General features: G+C 41.0%; 2 protein-coding genes across 9 annotated transcripts in view; both read right to left on the bottom strand.

The window, feature by feature from the left end:
- Positions 1 to 14,961, bottom strand: part of MND1 (meiotic nuclear divisions 1) — a 32,243-nt gene extending 17,282 nt beyond the window's left edge. For 2 of the 3 annotated variants that reach the window (XM_083520159.1, XM_083520158.1), the window contains exons 1-4: positions 14,803 to 14,961; positions 11,228 to 11,293; positions 10,009 to 10,066; positions 6,950 to 7,098 (exon numbers count right to left, since the gene is read on the bottom strand). In XM_083520159.1, the coding sequence (XP_083376285.1) occupies positions 6,950 to 7,098; positions 10,009 to 10,066; positions 11,228 to 11,293; positions 14,803 to 14,805 (276 nt within the window). In that variant the 5' untranslated portion in view covers positions 14,806 to 14,961. Of the gene's footprint in view, positions 1 to 6,949; positions 7,099 to 10,008; positions 10,067 to 11,227; positions 11,294 to 12,456; positions 12,830 to 14,802 lie in introns of those variants that run through there. The other variant, XM_083520160.1, reaches the window with a different exon arrangement.
- Positions 14,962 to 16,300: 1,339 nt separating this feature from the next.
- TRIM2 (tripartite motif containing 2) overlaps positions 16,301 to 22,025 on the bottom strand; it is a 52,542-nt gene continuing 46,817 nt past the window's right edge. For all 6 annotated transcript variants that reach the window (XM_083519990.1, XM_083519992.1, XM_083519988.1 and 3 more), the window contains exon 12: positions 16,301 to 20,733. In XM_083519990.1, coding sequence (XP_083376116.1) covers positions 20,581 to 20,733 — 153 coding nt within the window. In that variant the 3' untranslated portion in view covers positions 16,301 to 20,580. The remainder of the gene's footprint in view (positions 20,734 to 22,025) is intronic.

The following is a 22,025-nucleotide window of genomic DNA, read 5'->3' as shown; positions in this document are numbered from 1 at the left end:
CAGAAGTAAATCCAACTCAAGCTGCTATGGACTTACAACTGAAGACATTTTTGTTTCAACATCCTTTTTTCAGCTGGATTGGGGGGAGAATGTTGTTTTAAAACCTATTTCAGTTGCTTTTATTGTAAATCACCTTGAAATCTATATATGAAATGTGATTCATAAAATCATCACCATCACCATGAGGATGGCAGGCTAAAACTATGCACTGGAGCAGAGGTCTAAGTCACAAGAGGTCTTAACGTTAGGAGCAAAGTGAACAGGTGTAGAACCTAAGCAATACGGGAAGTCACCCTTGTCTAGGATTATCAGTCTCTCTACAGTAGGTACCCAATCTACCAAGCAACCTAGAATGCAGACTGTGAATGAATTAAGCAATGTCTTCTAGCTCATACTGACAGCTGCAAACATGATGGACTTCTGCAATCCTAACTCAGAATTCCCTATTCACAGTACAACTATTACAGACCAACTAAACAGAAAGGTTTCCTATACTCTTGGGCTTTCTACTTTCAACATTCTAGACATTCTGGCCCAGTTCAAAGCCCCCTTGGGAGTGAAAAAAGAGAAACAAGTCAGAGATTCCTCCATCTTGTATGTGAATTAGGCAAGCACCACTAACGCAAATGTTAGCTGCCCAGCTGTCATCTAACTTGAGCTTCAGTTCCCATGTCGTCCTGTGCATCGACTTCTCTGTTTCTTTCACTGTTTGGCTGCAGTGTTCCTGATCTCCCCCCCTGTTTATGGTTCATTTTCCCACTGGTATATCTGCTTCTACTGAAAATGTACTTGCTACTCTGCACCCCAAACCTACAGCTAATAAGTTCACCCAAGGCTGTTCATGTGCCGGCTAGCCTCAGCACAGTCTGCTGTTAACTCCAAATGCCTAGGGGCAGCCCTCCTTTTCCACTTACAAACTTTTTTTTCTGGCAAAGCTCCTGTGCTTTGAGAACTACAATGCAGGCAGAAATCCCACAATTAAACCTGTTCCCAGCATGGAGAAACTATGACTGGATAAACATGACCTGCAAAATGTATGCCTGCGATGCAAGTGTTAAAAGCACAGAAACAGTGCAAAATCAACGACTTTACATTTTGGCATCTGAGGTGAACCACAAAATGGTCTTAGAATTAAACCCCAAAGTATAATTCTAAGACCCAAACAGGGCATGATCAGGTCTCTATGGGTGTTTTTTAAAAAATAATAATTATTTTTACTCTAATTCGGCTGTTGGCCATCTATCTACACTGATTACAGTTTGTCGTCATTCAAAAGTAGCATGATCCTAGGTTTTGTCTGGTCTTGGGTGGAATTGTGTTGAAGTATCTCATCTGCCAAAGGCTCAGGAAGGATGATTTGAGCTTAGTCACTTTCAGTCTCAGTTTCCTGTAAATGAAAGTGATTGTAATGTTTCTGAATACTCTTGAGAAGAGAGGCAAGATAAAGGTTTGAAAAACACATTTGTAACGAAAGTTCCATGTAAATTAATTAAAATGGGTGGATGTTGTTGTTTAGTCATTTAGTCGTGCCCGACTCTTCGTGACCCCATGGACCAGAGCACTCCAGGCACTCCTGTCTTCCACTGCCTCCCGCAGCTTTGTCAAACTCATGCTGGTAGCTTCGAGAACACTGTCCAACCATCTTGTCCTCTGTCATCCCCTTCTCCTTGTGCCCTCCATCTTTCCCAACATCAGGGTCTTTTCCAGGGATTCTTCTCTTCTCATGAGGTGGCCAAAGTATTAGAGCCTCAGCTTCACGGTCTGTCCTTCCAGTGAGCACTCAGGGCTGATTTCCTTTAGAATGGATAGGTTTGATCTTCTTGCAGTCCATGGGACTCTCAAGAGTCTCCTCCAGCACCATAATTCAAAAGCATCAATTCTTTGGCGATCAGCCTTCTTTATGGTCCAGCTCTCACTTCCACACATCACTACTGGGAAAACCATCGCTTTGACTATACGGACCTTTGTTGGCAAGGTGATGTCTCTGCTTTATGGGTGGATAGGATACTATATTTCTAGAGTAAGGCTCACTAATTACCAGAAACATACAAATCAGGTGTTTTTGCTATTACCTTCCACATCACAGATGGCTTGATATAGGACATAATGGTCCAAAAACTGTGATTCTCCAGGAATATGGGGGCCATTTCACTAAGTCAGAATGCACCCAGGTTTAGTCATACTGTTAAAAATTCCAAGGAGCAGAAAAAGTCTTGTTTTCCTGGTTGGGTGCAGATGAGTCAGACACCACTGCTGGTCCAAAATGTGCTGGGTGTGGTTCAGCAATTCCTCAAAGGCTAAAAAAACTGTAGGGTTTTATAACAGCAGTTGCTGAATGGGTGGCTTTGAATACTGACAGAACTTTCTTTTGAGGGGAGTAAATCTTCCCAGTCTATGTATAAAGCATGAATTTGGTTGCATGTGGATAAAAACACATTTTAGCATATGGATCTTCTAGACCAAAGGCAACACAGAAATTTGTTGGTATGCCAAGCAGAACATTAAGGCCCAATTCAAATGTGGGGAATTTTTAATTTTTTGGGGGGGCATGTTGTGCAGTCCTTTTTGGACTGCCACTTCTTATTCCAAACTGCAAGATCACATGTTTGAAAACTTCCTTACGAAAACGATTCCCTGTTTGTTGAAAGCTTGCACATCAGGGCAAAACGAGGCCAAGGGAATCTCTGACCAGACACTTTGGGAGTTTAAATATTTCAGCCCCACGCCCCCAAACTCCTTGGAGCCAGTTTGAAACCTCTGTAGTTTAGGCCCAGTTTGGTTTGCCAAGTCTGCATCTCTCCCGGCTATTTAGCCCACTAAATAGCATTTCCATATTTTCCTACATCCCAAGGCCTCGTGCACAGCAGCAGCATCTCATGTGCCTGAACCTCTGCAAAATGTACCTCCAAGGGCTCCTGGGTGTTTACTAGTGTTGTCAGGAATTCTGGTGCTTGGGATTTTGCACCAGTGTTCTAGGACAGCATAGAGACTATGCTGCAAGGCTCTTCCAAGCTTCTGTTTGGACTACTGCAATACACTGCAGTACTACCTTTGAAGGCTGCTGACAAACTTCAATTATTTCAAAATGGAGCTTTGATTTTGCTAATTGGGACAGGAAAGTAAGAGTATTTATCAACTTCACTACTCCCACTCCACTTCCAGGCCCAATTCAACACACTAGCTTTGACCTTTAATGCTTTGGGAAAGGGCTATAGGTCAGTGATAAAACATCGGCTTCCCATGCAGAGGTTCCTGGTTTATTCACCAGCAACTTCAAGTAGGGCTGGGAATGTCTTCTGGATGAAATCGCAACATCAATACAAGGAACACTGATCTAGAGCAGGCATGTTCAACCGGTCGATCACTATCTTGGTTGATCACAGGGCGTCCCTGGTCGATTGTGTGATCCAGATCAATTGGCCAAAAAAAATGTCAACAACTTTAGGAGTAGTTTGCTGTCTTTTGGGAGTTGGACGTGCCTGATCTAGAGAGACTAATAGGTCTGATTCCGTATAAAGCAGCTGCCCGTGTGACTAAGGTACCTGAAAGATCACCTGTCTCCACCTAATCTTCTGTTTAGCAAAGTTTTTAATGTTTGATCGCATTTTTAATATTCTGTTGGGAGCCGCCCAGAGTGGGTGGGGAAACCCAGCCAGATGGGTGGAGTATAAATAAATAAAGTATTATTACTATTATTAATATTATTACTATTATTATTATTTTATTTTTACTGAGGTCCTTCTCCAGGTGCCATCAGTGGATGACAATTGATATAAGACCCTTTTTAGTGGTGGTACTTTGAGTTTACTTTGTTGTCATTTCAGCACCAGGTAATTTTATTCCAGCCCAAGTTTCTATTTCTTAATTTTTTAAAAAATAACTTGTTTTACCAGAGCCCATTCCAAATTGACCTGGGAGAAGGAGGGTGATTTAAGTACGCCTAGTTATAGAAACTGGTTATCAACTGACATTTATTCTGATATCAATTTACTATGACAGACACTTCAATAAAGACACAACCAGCATACTAGGTTGCTTGTTATGTCAACATGCATTGCTTTAAACTCTCACTCCTGCCTTTGAGACTCATACACAGCTGTCCCCACTCCTAAGAAGTTTCTTTTTCTGTCCTTTAAGCAGTGCCCTATGAGTAGAGACTAGATTGCATTCTGTGTTCTGTACAGCATGTTGTTTATGAAAAGAAGTGGTTAATAATAAAAACTGCAACAATGGAATCTTTGGGGGCACCTGTGCCGTAAATCCAATAAGCATCAAATAGAAAATAACACAATCACTGACATCTCATTAGACTATTTTACAATCCTGTAAGCCATACTCAAATGAGGCACACAATTAAGTTACTTTTCTGAAGAATTACATTGTGAGCCTGCAGGCAACACCAGTTGTAAAATTCTTTTATGTACATGGCTTTGTTAGAGCCCGTATATAAATATTATGACAATATCCTCCCCCACACTAGTAACTAATAGGTATACCTTAAACCTTATGTAACCAGATAAAAACATACTTAATAAATGTTGTAACAGTCCTGTCATCTTGGACTCTGCAGGATAAGGGAGGTAGGTGGGGGTGGCCAACTGTTCTAACACAACTCACTATTCACAGTGAACAAATCCTATATGCATGAATCTAATACAGGTTTTGCAGGAGCTTAAGGAAACCTTTAATCAAGAGAAACAGCAATATTAAAACAACAATGACACATTGGTCGGAACATTTACTCTTGAAGCTATAGCTGATCAGGCTGAACCACAACCTGCTGAAACTAATAGCTGAGTTCCTAGTCCTGTTCTGTTAAATAAAATAACTTGAAGCATATACAAAGTAATGCATAAATGTATTTGGCACGTATTTAAAAACCACCTGCCGCATTTATATTCTCCAACACTAAAGAATGATTAGCCATGACACCCCACGGTTGGTACCCTATCCCAGGCATAGGCAAACTCGGCCCTCCAGATTTTTTGGGACTACAACTCCCATCATCCCTAGCTAACAGGACCAGTGGTCAGGGATGATGGGAGTTGTAGTCCCAAAAAATCTGGAGGGCCGAGTTTGCCTATGCCTGCTCTATCCCAACACAATCTGAAAGCGTGCAAGACCGTAAGGGAGCAAAAGAAGAGCCTTGCTGGATTAAACCAATGGCACCATCTAGTCCAGTATCCTGTTCTCACAGTGGCCAATCAATTGTCAACAGGAAGCCACAAACAGGACACCAACACCAAAGTACCCTCCTCATTTGCCTTCCCCGGTTCCTGGTATTCAGTCATACTGCTTCCAAAACTGGATGCAGTACACAGCTATCATGGCTTGCCTTATCTTCTCTGAACTCGTCCAATACATTTTTAAAGCCATCCAAGTTGGTGGCCATCGGTACATCTGACGGGACTGGATGCTGTACGTTAACTTTGCACCGTCTGAAGAAGTGCTTTCTTTTGCCTGTCCTGAATCTTTAATTTGTCTGTCCTGTATATATTTCAACATTCGTGGAATTTTCTTTTTTGTTGCAGTGGCTGCACACTACACTGACATTTTCATTGGGCAGCCACCATGATCCCAACATCTCTTTCTTGGTGCAGTCATGGTTTTATGGGATGTAAAGTTCAAAGATTTGCAGCAAAAACGCACTACAGCAAACACAGCAACACCTTCATCAAATTCAATCAGTTGAATTTAAATCTGTCACTTTTCAACAATTAGTCAACTAAAGCTTAACGTTTAATCAAACAACCACCACGAAGCTTTTTTATCCAATAATCGTGTAAGAGAAGACTGGAGAGTGGAATAATTGTAGGCTACAGGATGGTGGTCTCTTCCTCCACTCACAGAGAACAAGAAGAAAGACCCCTAAAGCATATTTTCCTCCAAGTTCAGAGCACTAAACAGATCCTCGCCTCCCTGTGACCAGTATCCCTTTCCGCATTTTGCCACAGACAGTACAATGAACAGCTGTTAACATACAGCAAAGAAAATTCAGAATTTTTTTCCATTTCTGAAGTCACAAGAGATTTCTAAGTTGTTAGGAAGTAGTTTGAGCAAGCACTTAAACTGCTCCATTCTACAGGGCATTCATTCACTGATAAATTAACTGCATTCATTCCATATGAATCTTAGAATTTCACCAATACATCCCTGTATATTTTTCACTAGATTTATGTGGTAGTGGTGCTTTGTAATTACCAAAGTAATTTGGCTTAAGCTATCAGTGCTTTACTTTAGCTTGATTGGATGGCACACTATCCACAACAGGGGAAAATACGAGTCTGAGATCATTTCCCAGAGAGAGGAATATTTCAATTTAATAATTATTTCATTGAAGAATCAACTAATTCTGTGGAAGGCTCAGCATAGATGGAACACACTGTTGTTCCTTCACAGTAGTAAAGAAATCAAGAACAGACCATGGGATTGTGTATTTCCTCCAACCTTCCCTAAGGCACGAACTCTGCTTTTTGAAAGGAGACCATGCATTGGGTTATTCCTCCAACCCATGCCCTGCTGCCCTTAACTATGTGTGCATCTAAGTTAATCATAGTTAAGGCTATGAATGCTGAGGTCGTAATCTAGAATTTAAACATCTTGGATGCAAAATGATTATTATGCACTGTAAATATTTTAAGTGCTATCTATTAAGCATACAGCTCGAAACATATGCCTAGGGCCAAAGCACTAGGTTACATGCAGAGACATTCTGAAAGTCTTTGTGCCCTAAAGAACGGATTATAAATAGTTGTAATGAATAAATCTTTGAGAGAAAAGGCCAGTGGCTTCAAATTATGTAACAGGCCAGGTTTACAACCACCAACATGTTGGTTTATTAACTGCGAGAATAGAAGAGGGGGAAATGTTACTTGAGAGTATGCTGGCCTTCAGGCATCCCTCCATCCATGTGTGGTGGATGGCAGGTAGACTACAAACCTTGAATTACCTGATTCTGCAGTTCCTCCAGTTTACGCTTTCTTGCATGAAGAGCTTTGCTTGGAAAAGCCCAAAAATAATTTGAAGTCCCAATCCTGTCCGTGTCCACCATACTATCATCGACTAAGCTCTGTAAGACCTCCTTCACCGACATAGCAGCTGCCAAGGACAAAAACACTGCATTAGAACACTTTTACTGGACACTGAGAACTCTGGCTAATTCTGAAACTATACTATATACTACAAATATGGTACTTAGGCAAATTCTGCCAGTCACTGCAGGACAGTATGGATTAAATTAGGCTTGCTGAGCATGAGCAAGTCCAGGCCCTACTCTTGAGCTTCCCATAGGCTGGCAACTGTGAGAACAGGATGCTGAGCTAGATGAGCCACTGGCCTGACCCAGGAAGCTCATATTGCACTTCTAAGAGAATCTCTGCCGCAAGGCATGAAAGTTGTCATGTGATGGGAAGATAGTCATGTGACATATTCCTCAGAGGATGACACAAGACTCTACTCTAGCGGAATAACTGAGGGTGGTTCTATAGGGTATGCTACTGTCAGTACCAGTACAGTGGTACCTCGGGTTACATACACTTCAGGTTACAGACTCCGCTAACCCAGAAATAGTACCTCGGGTTAAGAACTTTGCTTCAGGATGAGAACAGAAATCGTGCTCCAGCAGCCCGGCAGTAGCAGGAGGCCCCATTAGCTAAAGTGGTGCTTCAGGTTAAAAACAGTTTCAGGTTAAGAACGGACCTCCAGAATGAATTAAGTTCTTAACCCGAGGTACCACTGTACCTTCTTTTTTAATTAATTTTTATTAAAGATTTCTTAGTGTACAAAAATATGTGAATTGTCTCTTTTTTCAAGTTGTGTTTTCTATAGATCACTTACATTTGTTTTGAGACATTAGTGTTGCATGCAGTATTTAGGTTGGGAAGAAAAGAGGGGGGAAAGAGGGGGAGGGAGCATAGGGTGGGGTGGAGTGGCAATGCTTCTATTTTTCTACTTAGTGTATGTGTGGGGTTCTGTGTCAGCGTCACGTGTGTGGATTCTCCTTCTATTCACCTATTATATTTCCTTGGTGGTGAGAAAGGTTGGGATGGCCTAGGGTGTGCTTGGTTGTCTTTGGTTGGCTGTGGTGAGATTTGTTTATGTGTGTGAGTGTGTGGGTTTTTGGGTCAGGCTAGACATATTGATTTGTATGCTGTCAGCGGTTTATTGTTGTTGTCTTGTTGGGCTATGAATGTGATAAAGGGGAACCCAACCAGGGTGAAGGTGTCTTCTTCTATTTGTCCCCATGTTAGTTGATTGGTTAATTTTTCTTCTAGTAAGGCTGTTTCCTATACTATTTGATACCATCGGACCATGTTTACTCCTGACAGGTCTATCCAGTCTGGCTATGATGCTTCTGGCTGCTGAGAGTAGGTGGGTTATGAGCTCTTTATAATGTGAGTGGGCATTATTATCTTGGAAGATGTCAAGTGGCCACGTCCGTAGAGTTTCCAAGGGACTTATTGAATTCATCCAACAGCTCTCATTGCGAGGTCATGGTATTATTATTATTACTATTATTATTTATTAAATTAAACTGGAAGGGGTATTGTTTTTATATTCTACCTGTTCCAAGATAATTCTGAATAGTAGCATGATGCAAGTTTTATTTATTTGGGTATCTAGCCCTTGCCAGCTTAAATCTCACAGCTCATTATAATTTCTAAAATAAGCCAGTGAAAAGGAAATGCATACAAAGTCTCGGGCACAGAAAACTTAGCTCTAGTCTCCAAAATCAGCCCAAATAAAAGTTATTTAGTGTATTGAATCACATTGTACTCAGGGTAGCCCACTAAAATGAATGATTCTACATTAGTAATTTCTAATAATGTCAATTGGATACAACTCATCATATCTAGAGCAGGTATGGGGAATCTCTGGCTCTTGAAATGTTGTTGGCATACAATTCCCATCATCTCTGACTACTGGCCATGCAACCCCTGATTTAGATGTTGTTCAGAGTACAGAAAATTTGTAGAGCAAACAAATTTAAGACTTGTTTAAGCATTGCTGAAATTGCCTCTCTATGTCCCCCTGCTGCCCAAATCTGGCACACAGATGACATAACCACAGCTGACATATTGCAGAGGGACACAGGAAATACAACTGGTCTCTTTGGCAGGTATGTCAGAAACAATTATATGCAACATACTTTGAATTCCTAAAATGAGCTACAAAACCAAAAAAAATTAAGCATTCATCTTTTATTTTTTTTTAAAAAATCACTTGTCTGGCCAAAGAAGAAAACAACTCTTTCCCCCCACAGCCCATTTTTAGCATTTTAATTATATATTAATTATGGAGCAAGAGGCTTCATTTTGATGGAATGAGCACTGTCAGCAGAGCGCCTAATAAGAAGTGTTATATGCGTGTAGAAATTCCACACCAACCACAAGGTCAGTATGTTTTGCTTCTCCCTTGTCCCTCCCTTATCAGCCTACAGCAATTATGGGGAACATCAAGCTTTCAGGCCTAATTCAGTCCACTGGGCCTCTCCATTTGGTCCATCAGGCTGCTCTAGCCAAGCCACACCCACACCAGCTGTGAAACATGCAAATAAGTGGTTGGACCAAAGGGAGTCCGCAAGCACCACAGACCAGCCAATTGGCAACTCCTGCTTTCTGCAAGCACCGACAACCAGGTAAGTGTCAAGGCTTGCATAACTCCATACATGGTGCTGTGCAAATCCCAACAATCAGCTGATTGACACCAAGACAAAAATGGGTTCCCTGGTGTGATTGTGACAACAGGTGATTGATATGTGGGCACCCCCATCAACCTGCCAAACTGGCCCATGGGGTGGAAGGGAGAAGTAAGGATCTGCCTGATGGTCAGATCCAGTTCCCTACCCCTCACCCATACCATGAAGAGCACAGCACTCCTATAGTTCCTTACAATACTGCTATTTAGATCACATTCTTAAAGTTTATGCGTGAACAGGATGTGATACCCTTGCAAAACTGTTTGCTATTATAAGTAAAAGGTTGGTGGGAAATAAGTCTAGGTACTCACTGATTCCTTTCTCTTTTGGAGCAATTTTCTCAATGTCTTTTAGTTGGAATACATCTTTCTGTCACAAATAAAATAAAAATAACATACACTTCATCCATAATCACACAATGACTCTGAAATTCCTTCAATTAATCTAAGGGCTTGTGGTTTTAAGAGTAACATTTATGACTCAGTGCTCTTTGCAGCTTACATAAGTTACTGCACCACATTACTGCTTTCACATATGGGAACTGGTTATCCTTCTGATTAATTTCCTACCTGAGCCTTTCTGGGAGCAACAAAAGCTCCCAGGAATTATCTAAGGTCATATTCCATACCGTACTGTACATTGAAAGCACTCTCATACCATTTTAGCAGTCATAGCTTTCCCCCAAGGAAACTTGAGAACTGTAGTTTGTCAAGGGTTCTAGGAAATGTAGTTATTTGAGGGTAAATTACAGTTACCAGGCCTCCTAGGAGAAGACATACTGTTAAAGTGGTATTAATGTAGTTTAAATGTATGGTGTGAATGTGATCTAAAACCACCTTACTTATTTGTGATCAAGACAAGTCTACACTTGCTACTGGGCAAATTGGAAACAGTAAATTATCATATATATATATGAGAGAGAAGTTTCTGCATTTTGGACAAACGCCGACTACCTTGGCCTAAAAGTAAGATTAGTCACCTTTGACTTAACCGTCTAGGAGTCCTTTAGGTTTATGCAATTCAGAGCTACATACACATTGATTTCTGAAAACATCTTGGAACATCTTACTTTAAAGAAAGAATGGAAAAGCTGCATCCCTTCAAAATGTTGCGGTACTCCAATTCCCACCAGCCTGTCAGCATGGCTAATGGTTGGGGATGATGGGAGCTGTAGTCCAAGAATGTGTGGGGTTTAAACATCTCTGCTTCAATTAATGCAGTCCTGGTTGTCAACCACACCGGTAGCCAACTTCAATAAGTGCTCACCATACCAGAAGGACAATGCAAGTCAAAGGCTCTCATACTGATTTTGGTACAGCCAGCTCTCTGTGCAAGCTGAGAGTACACCCCATTGTAGTACACATCCTTTCTGACATTATGGGGGCTTCTGGCACAAGCATTCAGTTCGCAGCAATCAGTTCTGGGCCAGTCCTACACACATGTGGCAACTGCATGTTTCAATTCTGGGTCAATACATGCTCACTGTGAAAACATTCATAATGTTACCTACAACAACAAAGTATTACTTACTGTTTCAAAAAATATTTCCATCATCCGTGTTCTCTTCTCTTCAACACTCAGCCCCCTTTTCTTTGACTGAATAGGGGGAAAAACATGTTATGTTGTCGTTTATATAAACAGAGTGCTTTGGCTCAAAGGCCCCCAAAGCAGTGAACAGAATCTAAATACAAAAGATAGATACAATAAAAAACAACAACTGTTCAAACTGCTCAGTATACACATTAACTTCCTATGCCTCCCGTATGGACTGTAAGTAGTGTTTTAGTAGACCGCTTTGGGTTGTAGTAGTTATAAGCCTACTATGCAAGAACCTTCCACCTTGGCTTGAATCCAGATGAGTGAATTGGCTAAATCTCTGCTGGAAGGATTAAGAAGGTCATAAATGGTGCTGAATTAAAAGATGGGAAAGAAGGGTGGCATGATACGTTAGGAGGTCATGGTGTTACACCTGGTGTGGGTCTGACAACATAAGTGCATTAAGACTTTAATTGGTATTATTAGATTATATTGATTTTGGCCTATGTAGTCGATGAACTACTAAGACCTAATTACCAGAATATGCAGAATCAGTTTCTGTTCATGTTTAGCCCTTCAGAAGAAACGCCTGCTGTGACAACCCCCCTTGAATAAAAACTGCATGCAATTCTGAGAATATGAGTGGGAATGCACATTCAGAGGGATCTCCTGGGTTTTCTTTGCAGCAGTTGTTGACACTTTAATTTTTTAAAAGGAGCTTAGCAATTAGCTGTTACAAGGAAAGCCAAGGGTCGGAGGGGAACCCATACTGGTATGCCCAGGACTCTTGCTGCAAACTACATAACCTCTCCTTCCAAATACATTTGAATGAATCCTAAATATTGCTAGCCTGCCCTACACTGCAAACCTACGCATGTCTATTCTGAATGCAGTGGGACGCTCTTCCAGGTAAGCATATGATTCCACCATTCATTATCCACCACAAGCATTATCAAGCATGATGACCCACATTCAGAATATTGGCAGGCAGCACATTTAGGATGAGTAACAACCTTTGAAGCAATGACTAACACCACCTGCAATATAAGCTTCTTCTTTTTAAGTAAACTACCACAGAAGCAATTGTTTGCTTACTCCAAGCCTCTCTCATCTATGCCATGCCAAGAGATGGCATACAATAGGAAAATATGAGGCTTCCCAGAATAATCAATACATTTTGATTACTTGATACTTTTGCATCTGTTATGTACTGAAGTTCTCACCCTGGGCCAGCAGGGGGATACTGTAGATAGTTTTCACTCAGGTCCACATATGCAAGTAAGGGATTGAAAGTGACATTCAGTGATTGGATAGTTACAGAAAATGGTTACTGTTGTGTTCTAGTGGAGCTCTATATAAGCAGGCTGGCTGAACCCTTCAGTTCAGTTCTGTTCTGGCCTGTGAATAAACAAGAGCTGTTTGAAGAATCGCTGTGTTGTCTGATATGTTCACCCACAACTTAACAGCATCTACACATGTCTCCTTAGAAGTCACACTTCCTTCAGTTGGATATATTCCAAATTAAGCATGCACAGGGTTGCTATGCACAGCTCATTTCCAGTACAGTGGTACCTCTGTTTAGAACTTAATTTGTTCCGGAGGTCTGTTCTTAACCTGAAACCGTTCTTAACCTGAGGTACCACTTTAGCTAATAGGGCCTTCCGCTGCCGCCACGCCGCCGGCATGCGATTTCCGTTCTCATCCTGAGGTAAAGTTCTTAACCCGAGGTACTACTTCCGGGTTAGCGGAGTCTGTAACCTGAAGCGTTTGTAACCCGAAGCGTTTGTAACCCATTGTACTACTGTAATAGAATGCATATTTTTAAGGAAGCAGCAACAGCAGTAACCGCCATTCACACAGCAAGAAGGCTGTCCCCCCCCCCGCACTAGCAGCAACATCCTCAGTAATATATAAATGTGTGTCACAGTGGCCTTGTAAATGAGACCACAATATACTTGCCTGCAAACAAAACAAACCATAGCCCTGAAAGAGCTTGTATAGTCTGTGTTTCCATACTGGTTGCAGAGTAGGTGGAATCCCTTCTCTGTGACCAGCATAGAAACACAAAATAATGGCCTAGGCTATTTTTTTTATTTAAAATTTTTTTTTCCTTAAATAGGCTTGGAGAAAAGACATACCTGAGTTTACTTAATCCACAGAAACCAAGTGGACTGGAGGAGAAGAAATGGAGAGAGATCTACTCCTCTTCCATCAGCCAATTCACTCACCTGCACAAAATTCCTAGTTACCTGTGGCTACCAGGCAAAATATTAAATACATGGCTGGGACACATGCTCTGTTATACATGTTATATCTGGGGAGCATAACACAAAAACTAAAATGCACCTGGGAGACATATTGCATAAAAAAAGTCTCAAGCCACAGTGTGAAAAAAAAATCCTTTCAATCTCTTGGGGAAGGAAGTTAAGTAAACATGCCAGGACGTGGGTTTTCAACCCAAAGCAGTGACAAGATGCAATATTAAGTTTCTGTCCTACAGAGAGTTCTGTTATACTTGCCTGGAAATGCTGACATCTACATGCTCTTTAACCCAGCGTGGTTTTACTTGTGATTCTCAGAATGTGTGAGAAGCAACAGGTGTTATAAGTGTTAAAAAGTCAGCCGCATGAGAACTTTAGAGGAGCTGCTGGCAGCAGGACTGAAGAGAGGTTGTGGTAACTGACCTGCTCAACCCAAACATAGGTTTTTAACCCCTCATTTCATTTACTGAGCGGTGCTAGTCTGCAAGGTATTTCCTGCAGGTTCAGGCCCTGCAGTGTGGATAAGCAGCTGCATCTCTACTAGTTGTGCGCATGAAAGCCGACTTGCAAACCAGACAAAGAATAAGAATTAAAGTTTATCATATAGGATGCTGGTATTGTAAGTCAGCTTCCCACATGTTCCTGTGTGTCTTCCTTTTCACTGAACCTTACTTGTTGAGTATGTGCACTATAATCAAAGGCTATGGGGAAATGAACAACTGGTCACTCAAACTTATGCCATAGTCCATGCACAAAGACCAGGAGCTTGCTGCCTTTCGCTAGTATGCAAGCAGATTTTGGGGGGGAATGTAAATATTTAGCCCACTCCCAGCTCAAAAGCTTAACGTGAATTATATTCTCTTTAGATCACCCTGAATAACTGCGGGAGGCAGTGGAAGACAGGAGTGCCTGGCGTGCTCTGGTCCATGGGGTCACGAAGAGTCGGACACGACTAAACGACTGTACAACAACATATATATATATGTGTGTGTGTGTATATATATATATATATATATATATATGGGAAACAAGTCCATTAATGTGGAAGGCCTTTTTTCTGAGGCAGCTGGGCTCTCATATAAAGCAAGGGAGCGGGAGAGCTACTTTAAAGTGTCGCCCCCCTCTTCGCTGCGCCTGCCGATTAGCCGCCTGCGCCGACCCCGCGAGCAGCGCATTCCACCCTCTCCACTGCAACCTGAACCCGCCCTCAGCCACAGCATCCCCGCCGCACAGGGAACTGGTTGGCGGCGCAGGAGGAGCCCGGCAAGAGCGCGGAGAGCCCAAGAGGCGGCGGCGGCGATACCTTACCATGTCTCTTCCTTCCCTCCCCGGATGGCGGGAATTTGAGTTTGAGGGGGAAGAGACGCCGACGCTCCTCCGCCCCCTCCCTCCCTGGTACGCTACCGCCACCTGGCGCCTTTAAGGAGGTACTGCAGCCCCGCTGAGCAGGCCCTGCCCTTTATAACTCGCCACCGCCTCTCTCGCTCCACCCTTATCTCCATAGAGCTAAGAGGGAGAAAAGTGGGAGAGGCGCGCGCCAGAGAACACACTTCCGGGAACGTTTTCACCGGCTTCCCTTAATCCTCCCGCCCTCCCAAAATGGACGTCGCTGTAGCCAAGCTCTTGGCATCTCAGTTGCTGGGTTTGGATTGCAGATACGTGCGCTTGCGTGTTTTCCGTGGAGGGTTTCGGGGGGTTTTTCCCCCGTTGTTGATTTGCTCTTTATTTGTTACTACGTTTTTAATGACCGCTGTTGGAACACAGTATCTTCCAAACTCGCAGAGTTGCTAGCTATCTATCTATCTAAATAAAGTTATTAATAAGCCCACAATATAGACATCTGAAACAAGGAACAAACGCGCAGCAAGATAAAACAGTAGCGCATTTTCAGTCTGGAAAATAAAAGGACCACGCTTCGGCCGGCTTCCGGGACTCTAATCTAACCTCTCCCCCCCGCCCCAGTCTATGTTCCGCAGCACTTTTTTCCACGGGGGTTTCTCCCTGCGCCTTACTCTACATCTGACAAGAGCGAGAAAACCTATCTGCAGTATTCTGCTCTGCCTCCAAAGCAATCCCGCATAAGTAGTATGTCTACCTGCAAAGATTATGAAACACAGTTAATTCACACGACAACCTTTGAAAGGATGTGGTGCTTCTTTTATTTAAAGATATTTGTATACCACTTCACTGTAAATAAAACCTCTAAACAGCCGCAAACGCAGCTTGCGTCACTACCACAAATCATGCAGTAGGTTTTTCTGCATTTGGAGAATCGAAGGGGTCGTTTAGTCAGAATTAGCAATAGTGCTATCTACAGCATAAAAGTCTGTTTGTTTCCACTACATGCTTCCTGTACATTGGTAAACCAACAAAGTAATCCTAAAAGTCTCAAGTGCTACTTTACTCTTATAAAGAAAACTGGACTCTTACAGAATTTTCGCTACTTGGGCAAACAGGACACATAAAAACACCATCAGCTACTTACTGTACTATAAACCTCCAGTAGGTGCACTGGTAGAGTTTCTCAGCCAGTTCACAGCTCCTATTTCAAATTTCATGCTGAACGTGTGGATATCAGGGCCTGAAGTGGTGATCTTAGCACATCCTCTATGCCTTGGGTGTACGTATGTGTGGAGATGACCTAATGTTCATTAGAATGCCTTCCTCTCTGCTTCTCGGTATATGTGTTATAAAATTATGTTCTTCAGTATATATTCTTCTTCTTCTGCCCTATTAACAAGAAGTGCTCAACAAAGCAATACAAACAAATCAATACAACATTGTAAAAAAAAAAAGGAAACACACATTATTCATTTATTTTTATTTCTGGGGTTTGTGCATGATAAAAGATACACATTTGACTGAATTTTCCTATTGTTCCAACACAAGGTATTTTCTTTTCAGCTTTCTCTGTTAGATAAAGCATAAAAATACCATGGCATACACAAAGCTAAACCTACACACAAACACTCTTCAATGAACACCTTTCATCCTCAGCCTTAACTAGACATAGTTTATATTTCTTCTCAACAAGAGAGGGTGCATGGCTGTGGTGGGAAAGAAAGAAAAATTGACTTAAGATACTTCAGCATCGTTTTCAGAGAGTGCAAGACTTTATAGCATTCTTTAAACAAAACATATGAAACTGGCTTACAAAGCTGGAATGTACAAAAAAAGTCGTTCACTCCAAGGACTGGAAAGGTACAACATATTGAACAATTCAGTTTCTAGCGCAGGGAGATTACAATACACGATGCACATTATGGAACATTCCCATGTCATAAAGCAAGAAAGCAAACCACCAGGGTTAAGGCTGTGTTGCTCACAAACATCCACTTAAGCGTGGTACATTCATCGGAAACTACCACCATTTTGGAATCATCCTATGCTAAATACAAACATCTTCCATACATTCTCCAAACACAGACCTTGAAAATCATTGCTCACAGTTCATCTTCAACAGCATTTTCAATGGACATTAACATTTTGTTTCTTACTGTCATCCATTAAAAAGAAAATTAAAAAATTCATTTCCTCACACAACAAGCATAACTTAATGGGCACTTGTTTTCATTATGGCAACACTAGATCCTTAGTCATCAAAGAAAAAAATCAGCTGTAAAGTTGAAAGCCCTGTAATGTTTACAAAGGACAACAACAATAGACAATATTTTTCTCGCTACTTTGCTGAAACTTTAAATCAGTGTAAAAACTTTACTAGTATTTATCAGTTTTCCTTTTTTACAGTTTAAAAAAATCATTCAATGTACAGTTTGCAAGTTTATTGAAAAATGAACTGACAACATTTTTAGGCTTATTTTTAGCAAGTGTTTACCTTAATTAAACACATGTACTTGCACTGCTCGTGATGCATTTACTACTTATTACTCTACCTTTGGGCACCACTTGACAGAAGATGGACACTGCAAACATAAACCAGAATCACCAAAAAAACACCATGGGGCAACCTTTTACTACCAATCCATCTTAAGTCTGTAGTGCAGATGTGTCCTAGGCTGTGGGTTTGGCAGTGTAAGTGGGGATGGGTCATGATCAGGGATTGGGAATGTGTGGCCTTTCATATGTTGCAATACAGATTCCATCATCTCTGATCACTGGCCCATGGGGCTGATCAAAGTTAAGAGTCCAACAATATCAGCAGAGCCACAGGTGCCTTATCCCTGCCTTTGTAAACTCTGTAATTCTGGCAAATGTTTGCCCGGCCCCCCAAAAATGACTTAAAAAAAAGAAGTTACATTTATACAATGGTTATTTTTCATTTCTTCCATCAGCTAACCAGGTAAAGGGCAACAATTGTGAACAACTGGAAATTGGTGAGCAAGAAACATTTTGATTATTGCTAGCTAATTTTCAAACGCTCATTTTGCCCCCTGCTCGGTTAGCTGATGTTGCTAAGCTTTCAAAATATCATCTGGCAAAAACATGAAATTCAACAATGCTCCAGACTAGCACCAGTTTGTAAATAGTGTGCATCACCAACAGATTATAAATCTTAACAATTCATCAAGGAAGAACCAGGATCTTTTTTTAAAAAAGTTAGATATTGAGGGAAAGGCCACATTACCCTTAACATATGTTAGCTTTGTTGTAAAGGAAATAAGCAATAATTAAAATTTGAGTTGGTAGTACATACAACATTACTAAGGTATTATTTACTAGGATTAAGAAACAATTACTTTAGGAAAGCATTTGAAGGACAATGTCCGCATGCATGAAATGGTCTCCAAGTGTGAATTTATAACAATTTAAGTTTGGATGCTTCCCTAATACAATTCACTGGGAAGGGCTCCTACAAAAGTTCCATTGAGATGTGAGCACAGATCTTCACTTGAAGTGAGAAGGTATCATGATGGACAGTTGTGCTCCTAGATCCAGTTTAAGAAATTGCTGAACTAAGAACAGTAACATTCAAGTGAATATTTCCTTTTGTCACAAGAACATGTTTATAAAAGCATAAGCATCTAAAATTTTAAGCCAGATTGGTTTGACAATATGTTGTGAATTACGTCTATAGTAATAACATACTTAACAGTTTGTGAGTTCCTTTATATTAAAAGTTCAATAACAATTACGAGACAGCTTAAGGTTTTTTTTTGTTTTTTTTTTGCTTGCATGGCTTAATAAATACATATAAAATTGTAAATAGGATATCCCTTTTCACAAAGAATTTAAATAGATTTCAAGGTGGTTCAGTGGTTCAGACTAACAGCATGCAGTGTCTGTCTATTGCCTTTGCAGACACTCAAAAATATTAATCCAGGAACCATAAATTTAGATTCTTAGCATTACTCATTTAAGATGTTTATTTTATAACAGTAAGTGAGAAGGAGTAAAAGCCTTTAAACAGTGCTTATCTATTCCTTAGTTTAAAACAACCAACTTTTTAGCTACTGTATTGTGGGCAAAGTAGGTAATAATCTTCATTTTTGCAAGTCTTCTCATTGTACTCATTATTTAAATGTTTTAAGGCTCTACCCACCCCAAAGGTGCAGGCTGGCTGATATTAAGATTCCACCCTGATAGGTCAAACTAAAGATCAAGATGAAAAACGTAAAATTTGGGATTCACGAACCACACCATCAGGAATCTTTTTGCGTAAGGCCGGAGGCAATTCGTGACCCCACACTGCTGTCAAATGTATTTTTCTCACTTGATGTAACAACGTAGGCAAAAGTGTATTTGATGGAAATAACTTAAGGAGAAAACACATTGCAAGCACTGAGGTGAATCTGATAACTATAAGTTGCAAGACTTGTATGTGGGAAGGGGAAGAGAGGGAAATAGACCCTTTCAGAACATTCTCTCATACACAGGGTTATGCACATTCCTGTTTGTTATCACCTACATTTATGCTCCTTGTTCTTTTGTTCCCCACACTACATGCGCATATGAGGGAGGAAGTCATGAACAGTTTTTGAAATCCCTCTGTAGAACACTCTCGCACTCATAAGGATCTTCCAAGACTTGTTCAATTAATTCTGGTGCTCAGTCTTTCTGGAATTCAAACAAATGCACACCTGCTTTGGTAACCCTTGATTTTATCCAAAATGAAACAAACAAACAAAAAAAACTGTTGACCACCAAACTCTCCTTTGGTTGCACAAGGCAGGCCCTCAGATGTGGTACATGTGTGGCTTATTATCCTATGTGAAAATGGGCAATTGGAACAAAGCAGATTGCTTTCATAAACCATAGCAAGAACCTGTCTGAAACTTGGGTGTCAGGTGTGAAGCTAGCAAGGTTGACATAATGGCAATTAACTTCCTAATGAATCAGTACAGTGCTAATAGGAAACTGATTTTATGAAGTGCCAGCAGTAATCTATCCCTACTGGAATATATTCCCATAGCTTTTTAGAAGTTTCAGGTTTCCGGGAAAATCCCTACAACACACACTGAGCAATAGGAAAATTGATAAACATGTACATCAATCCCACAGAGGGCAAGAAGTTTGCATTGATTTTTGTAGTGCTAGAAGTTAAGCTGTGTTAGGTCTGACAGGAAGGGCTAACCATATCTCTTTACTAAAAGAAACTACTCATTACGGTTACTAAGACTGAAGAATGTTACAAGTGTAATACTTACTAGCGCTATGCGATCTAGAAGACTCCCAGACTTCCTGCTGGGTTAAATAATGCTCTACAGTAACAATTTCCAAAAATGGAAGCTTTAAACAAGTGCTCCCATTCACATGTTAAATAAACGCTTTAGATCATGTTGCTTTTAAAATTCTTTTCCCTCCTTCAGAACCTCACCCCCCCAGTCAATTACATGAATGCCTGATCTACAAGCTGCAGTTCACATATCTAGTATCCCATTGTCTCTAAATTCGGTGGGGAGGGAAGAGGGTCTTATTTATTAATCCTTATAATCAGTTCAGTGCGTAACGTATGAGGTGCAAGTCCTATGTAAACAAGGTAGGTTTGGAAATTAAAAAAAACAAAAACTGGAGACTCCTTCAGTATTAAAATTGAAATATTTAAGAAGTAGACATCCTACACACAAAAAAAGATCTATGTTGGCCCTCAGAGGCTAGTAACTTCTTGAGCAGGAGCCACCGCAGTTGTTACTGTAAGTATCGATAGACTTTGAAGCAGTGATTGCCAGAGTCTGCAACTACAACATGACCATCTGAAGTAAGGGCCAAACCTTGCGGACCATAAAGTGGATCGGCGGATGTGTTAATATAGGATAAAAAGGATCCACTCCCATCAAAAACCTGCGAAAAAGGCAAAGAGAGAATGTCAGCCAAAGACAGTGAACTGTGGATACCTAGAAGCTAATATGCATAAATGCAGGCAGCCACACAGATTCACATGAAGTAAATAGAATTGTAGAAGGTGGCAAAGTCACCAGCTACGACCCTATCTGCTGAAAGTCTGCCATGGTCACACCCAGACTAGACTGACATAATTTAATCTGCCTGAGGCTGTATTTAGAGATAGTTCACAGCCACCCAGAGTGGTTGGGGAAACCCAGTCAGATGGGCGGGTATAACAACAACAACAACAACAACAACAACAACAACAACAACAACAGGAATGCAGCTTCAAGGATGCTTGCTGGGACCTAGGCTCAGAGCATAGAGACACCAATACTTTCTAATCATTTTCAGGCTTAATTTAAAGCACTGGCATTGCTCTTTAAAGCTCTAAAAATTTTGGGAACAGGTTACCTGAAGGGTACCTGCACCCATAGAAAACTCTCAGACCTGCCTTTAAGAGCCACCAGACTGGTGGGCATCAGAGACAGAGCCTTTTCAACAGTGGCCCAAATAACCTTGGAATTCTCTCTCAGTATGCATGGCCCATCTTTATATAAATTTTAAAAAACTGTTTTGAACTCCAATCTCTTAAAAGTGCCCTGGGTTGGGTACTAAATTGCTTGAAACAGCTGCTGCTGTTCTTAAGTTTTTCTGTAATTGGGTTTTATAGGTATATTGGAACTTGGTTTATGGAGTAATTATCTTTTGTAAATTGCCTTAGGAGGGTTTTGTCCTGAAACGCAAAACATCCAAGTATTTTAAATTGAATCAATCTATTATCTATGCTCTGCCCTATCTAGTTGTCTGCTACCAGGTTAGAACAGGAAACACTTCTTGCTGTTGTTGTGTTTAGAGGCTTGGGGTTCTTAGAAATAAGAACCTGGACTCACGTTATGCTTGTTAAGACTTAAGAGGTTTATTTTAGAATTCTTTCCTAACATACAGGCTGGCACTCCCCTTACATTAAATCATTCTTTAATTCAGATCTTGTTGTGAGTCCTTTTATTGGGTACAAGGGGAGATAATATAGTCATGCACTGGAGTTTCCACTCCTCTCAGAAGGATGTGTTTAGTTCCTAAGATGGGCACACCTTTAATCCTGACATATGCTTCTTACCAGCTGAAGAGCCACAAGTTCCCCTTCCCTTAACTACACAGCTACTGCATTACTCATTGATATTTTCTCTCCTGAGCACAATAAGGTGCAATGCTTATCTCAGAGGAAGACCGAGTTGGAAAGTCAATGG

Source organism: Podarcis liolepis (assembly GCF_965112155.1).
Source record: "Podarcis liolepis genome assembly, chromosome: 9".
Lineage (NCBI taxonomy): Eukaryota > Metazoa > Chordata > Lepidosauria > Squamata > Lacertidae > Podarcis > Podarcis liolepis.
This window is presented reverse-complemented; position numbering and strand designations above follow the sequence as displayed.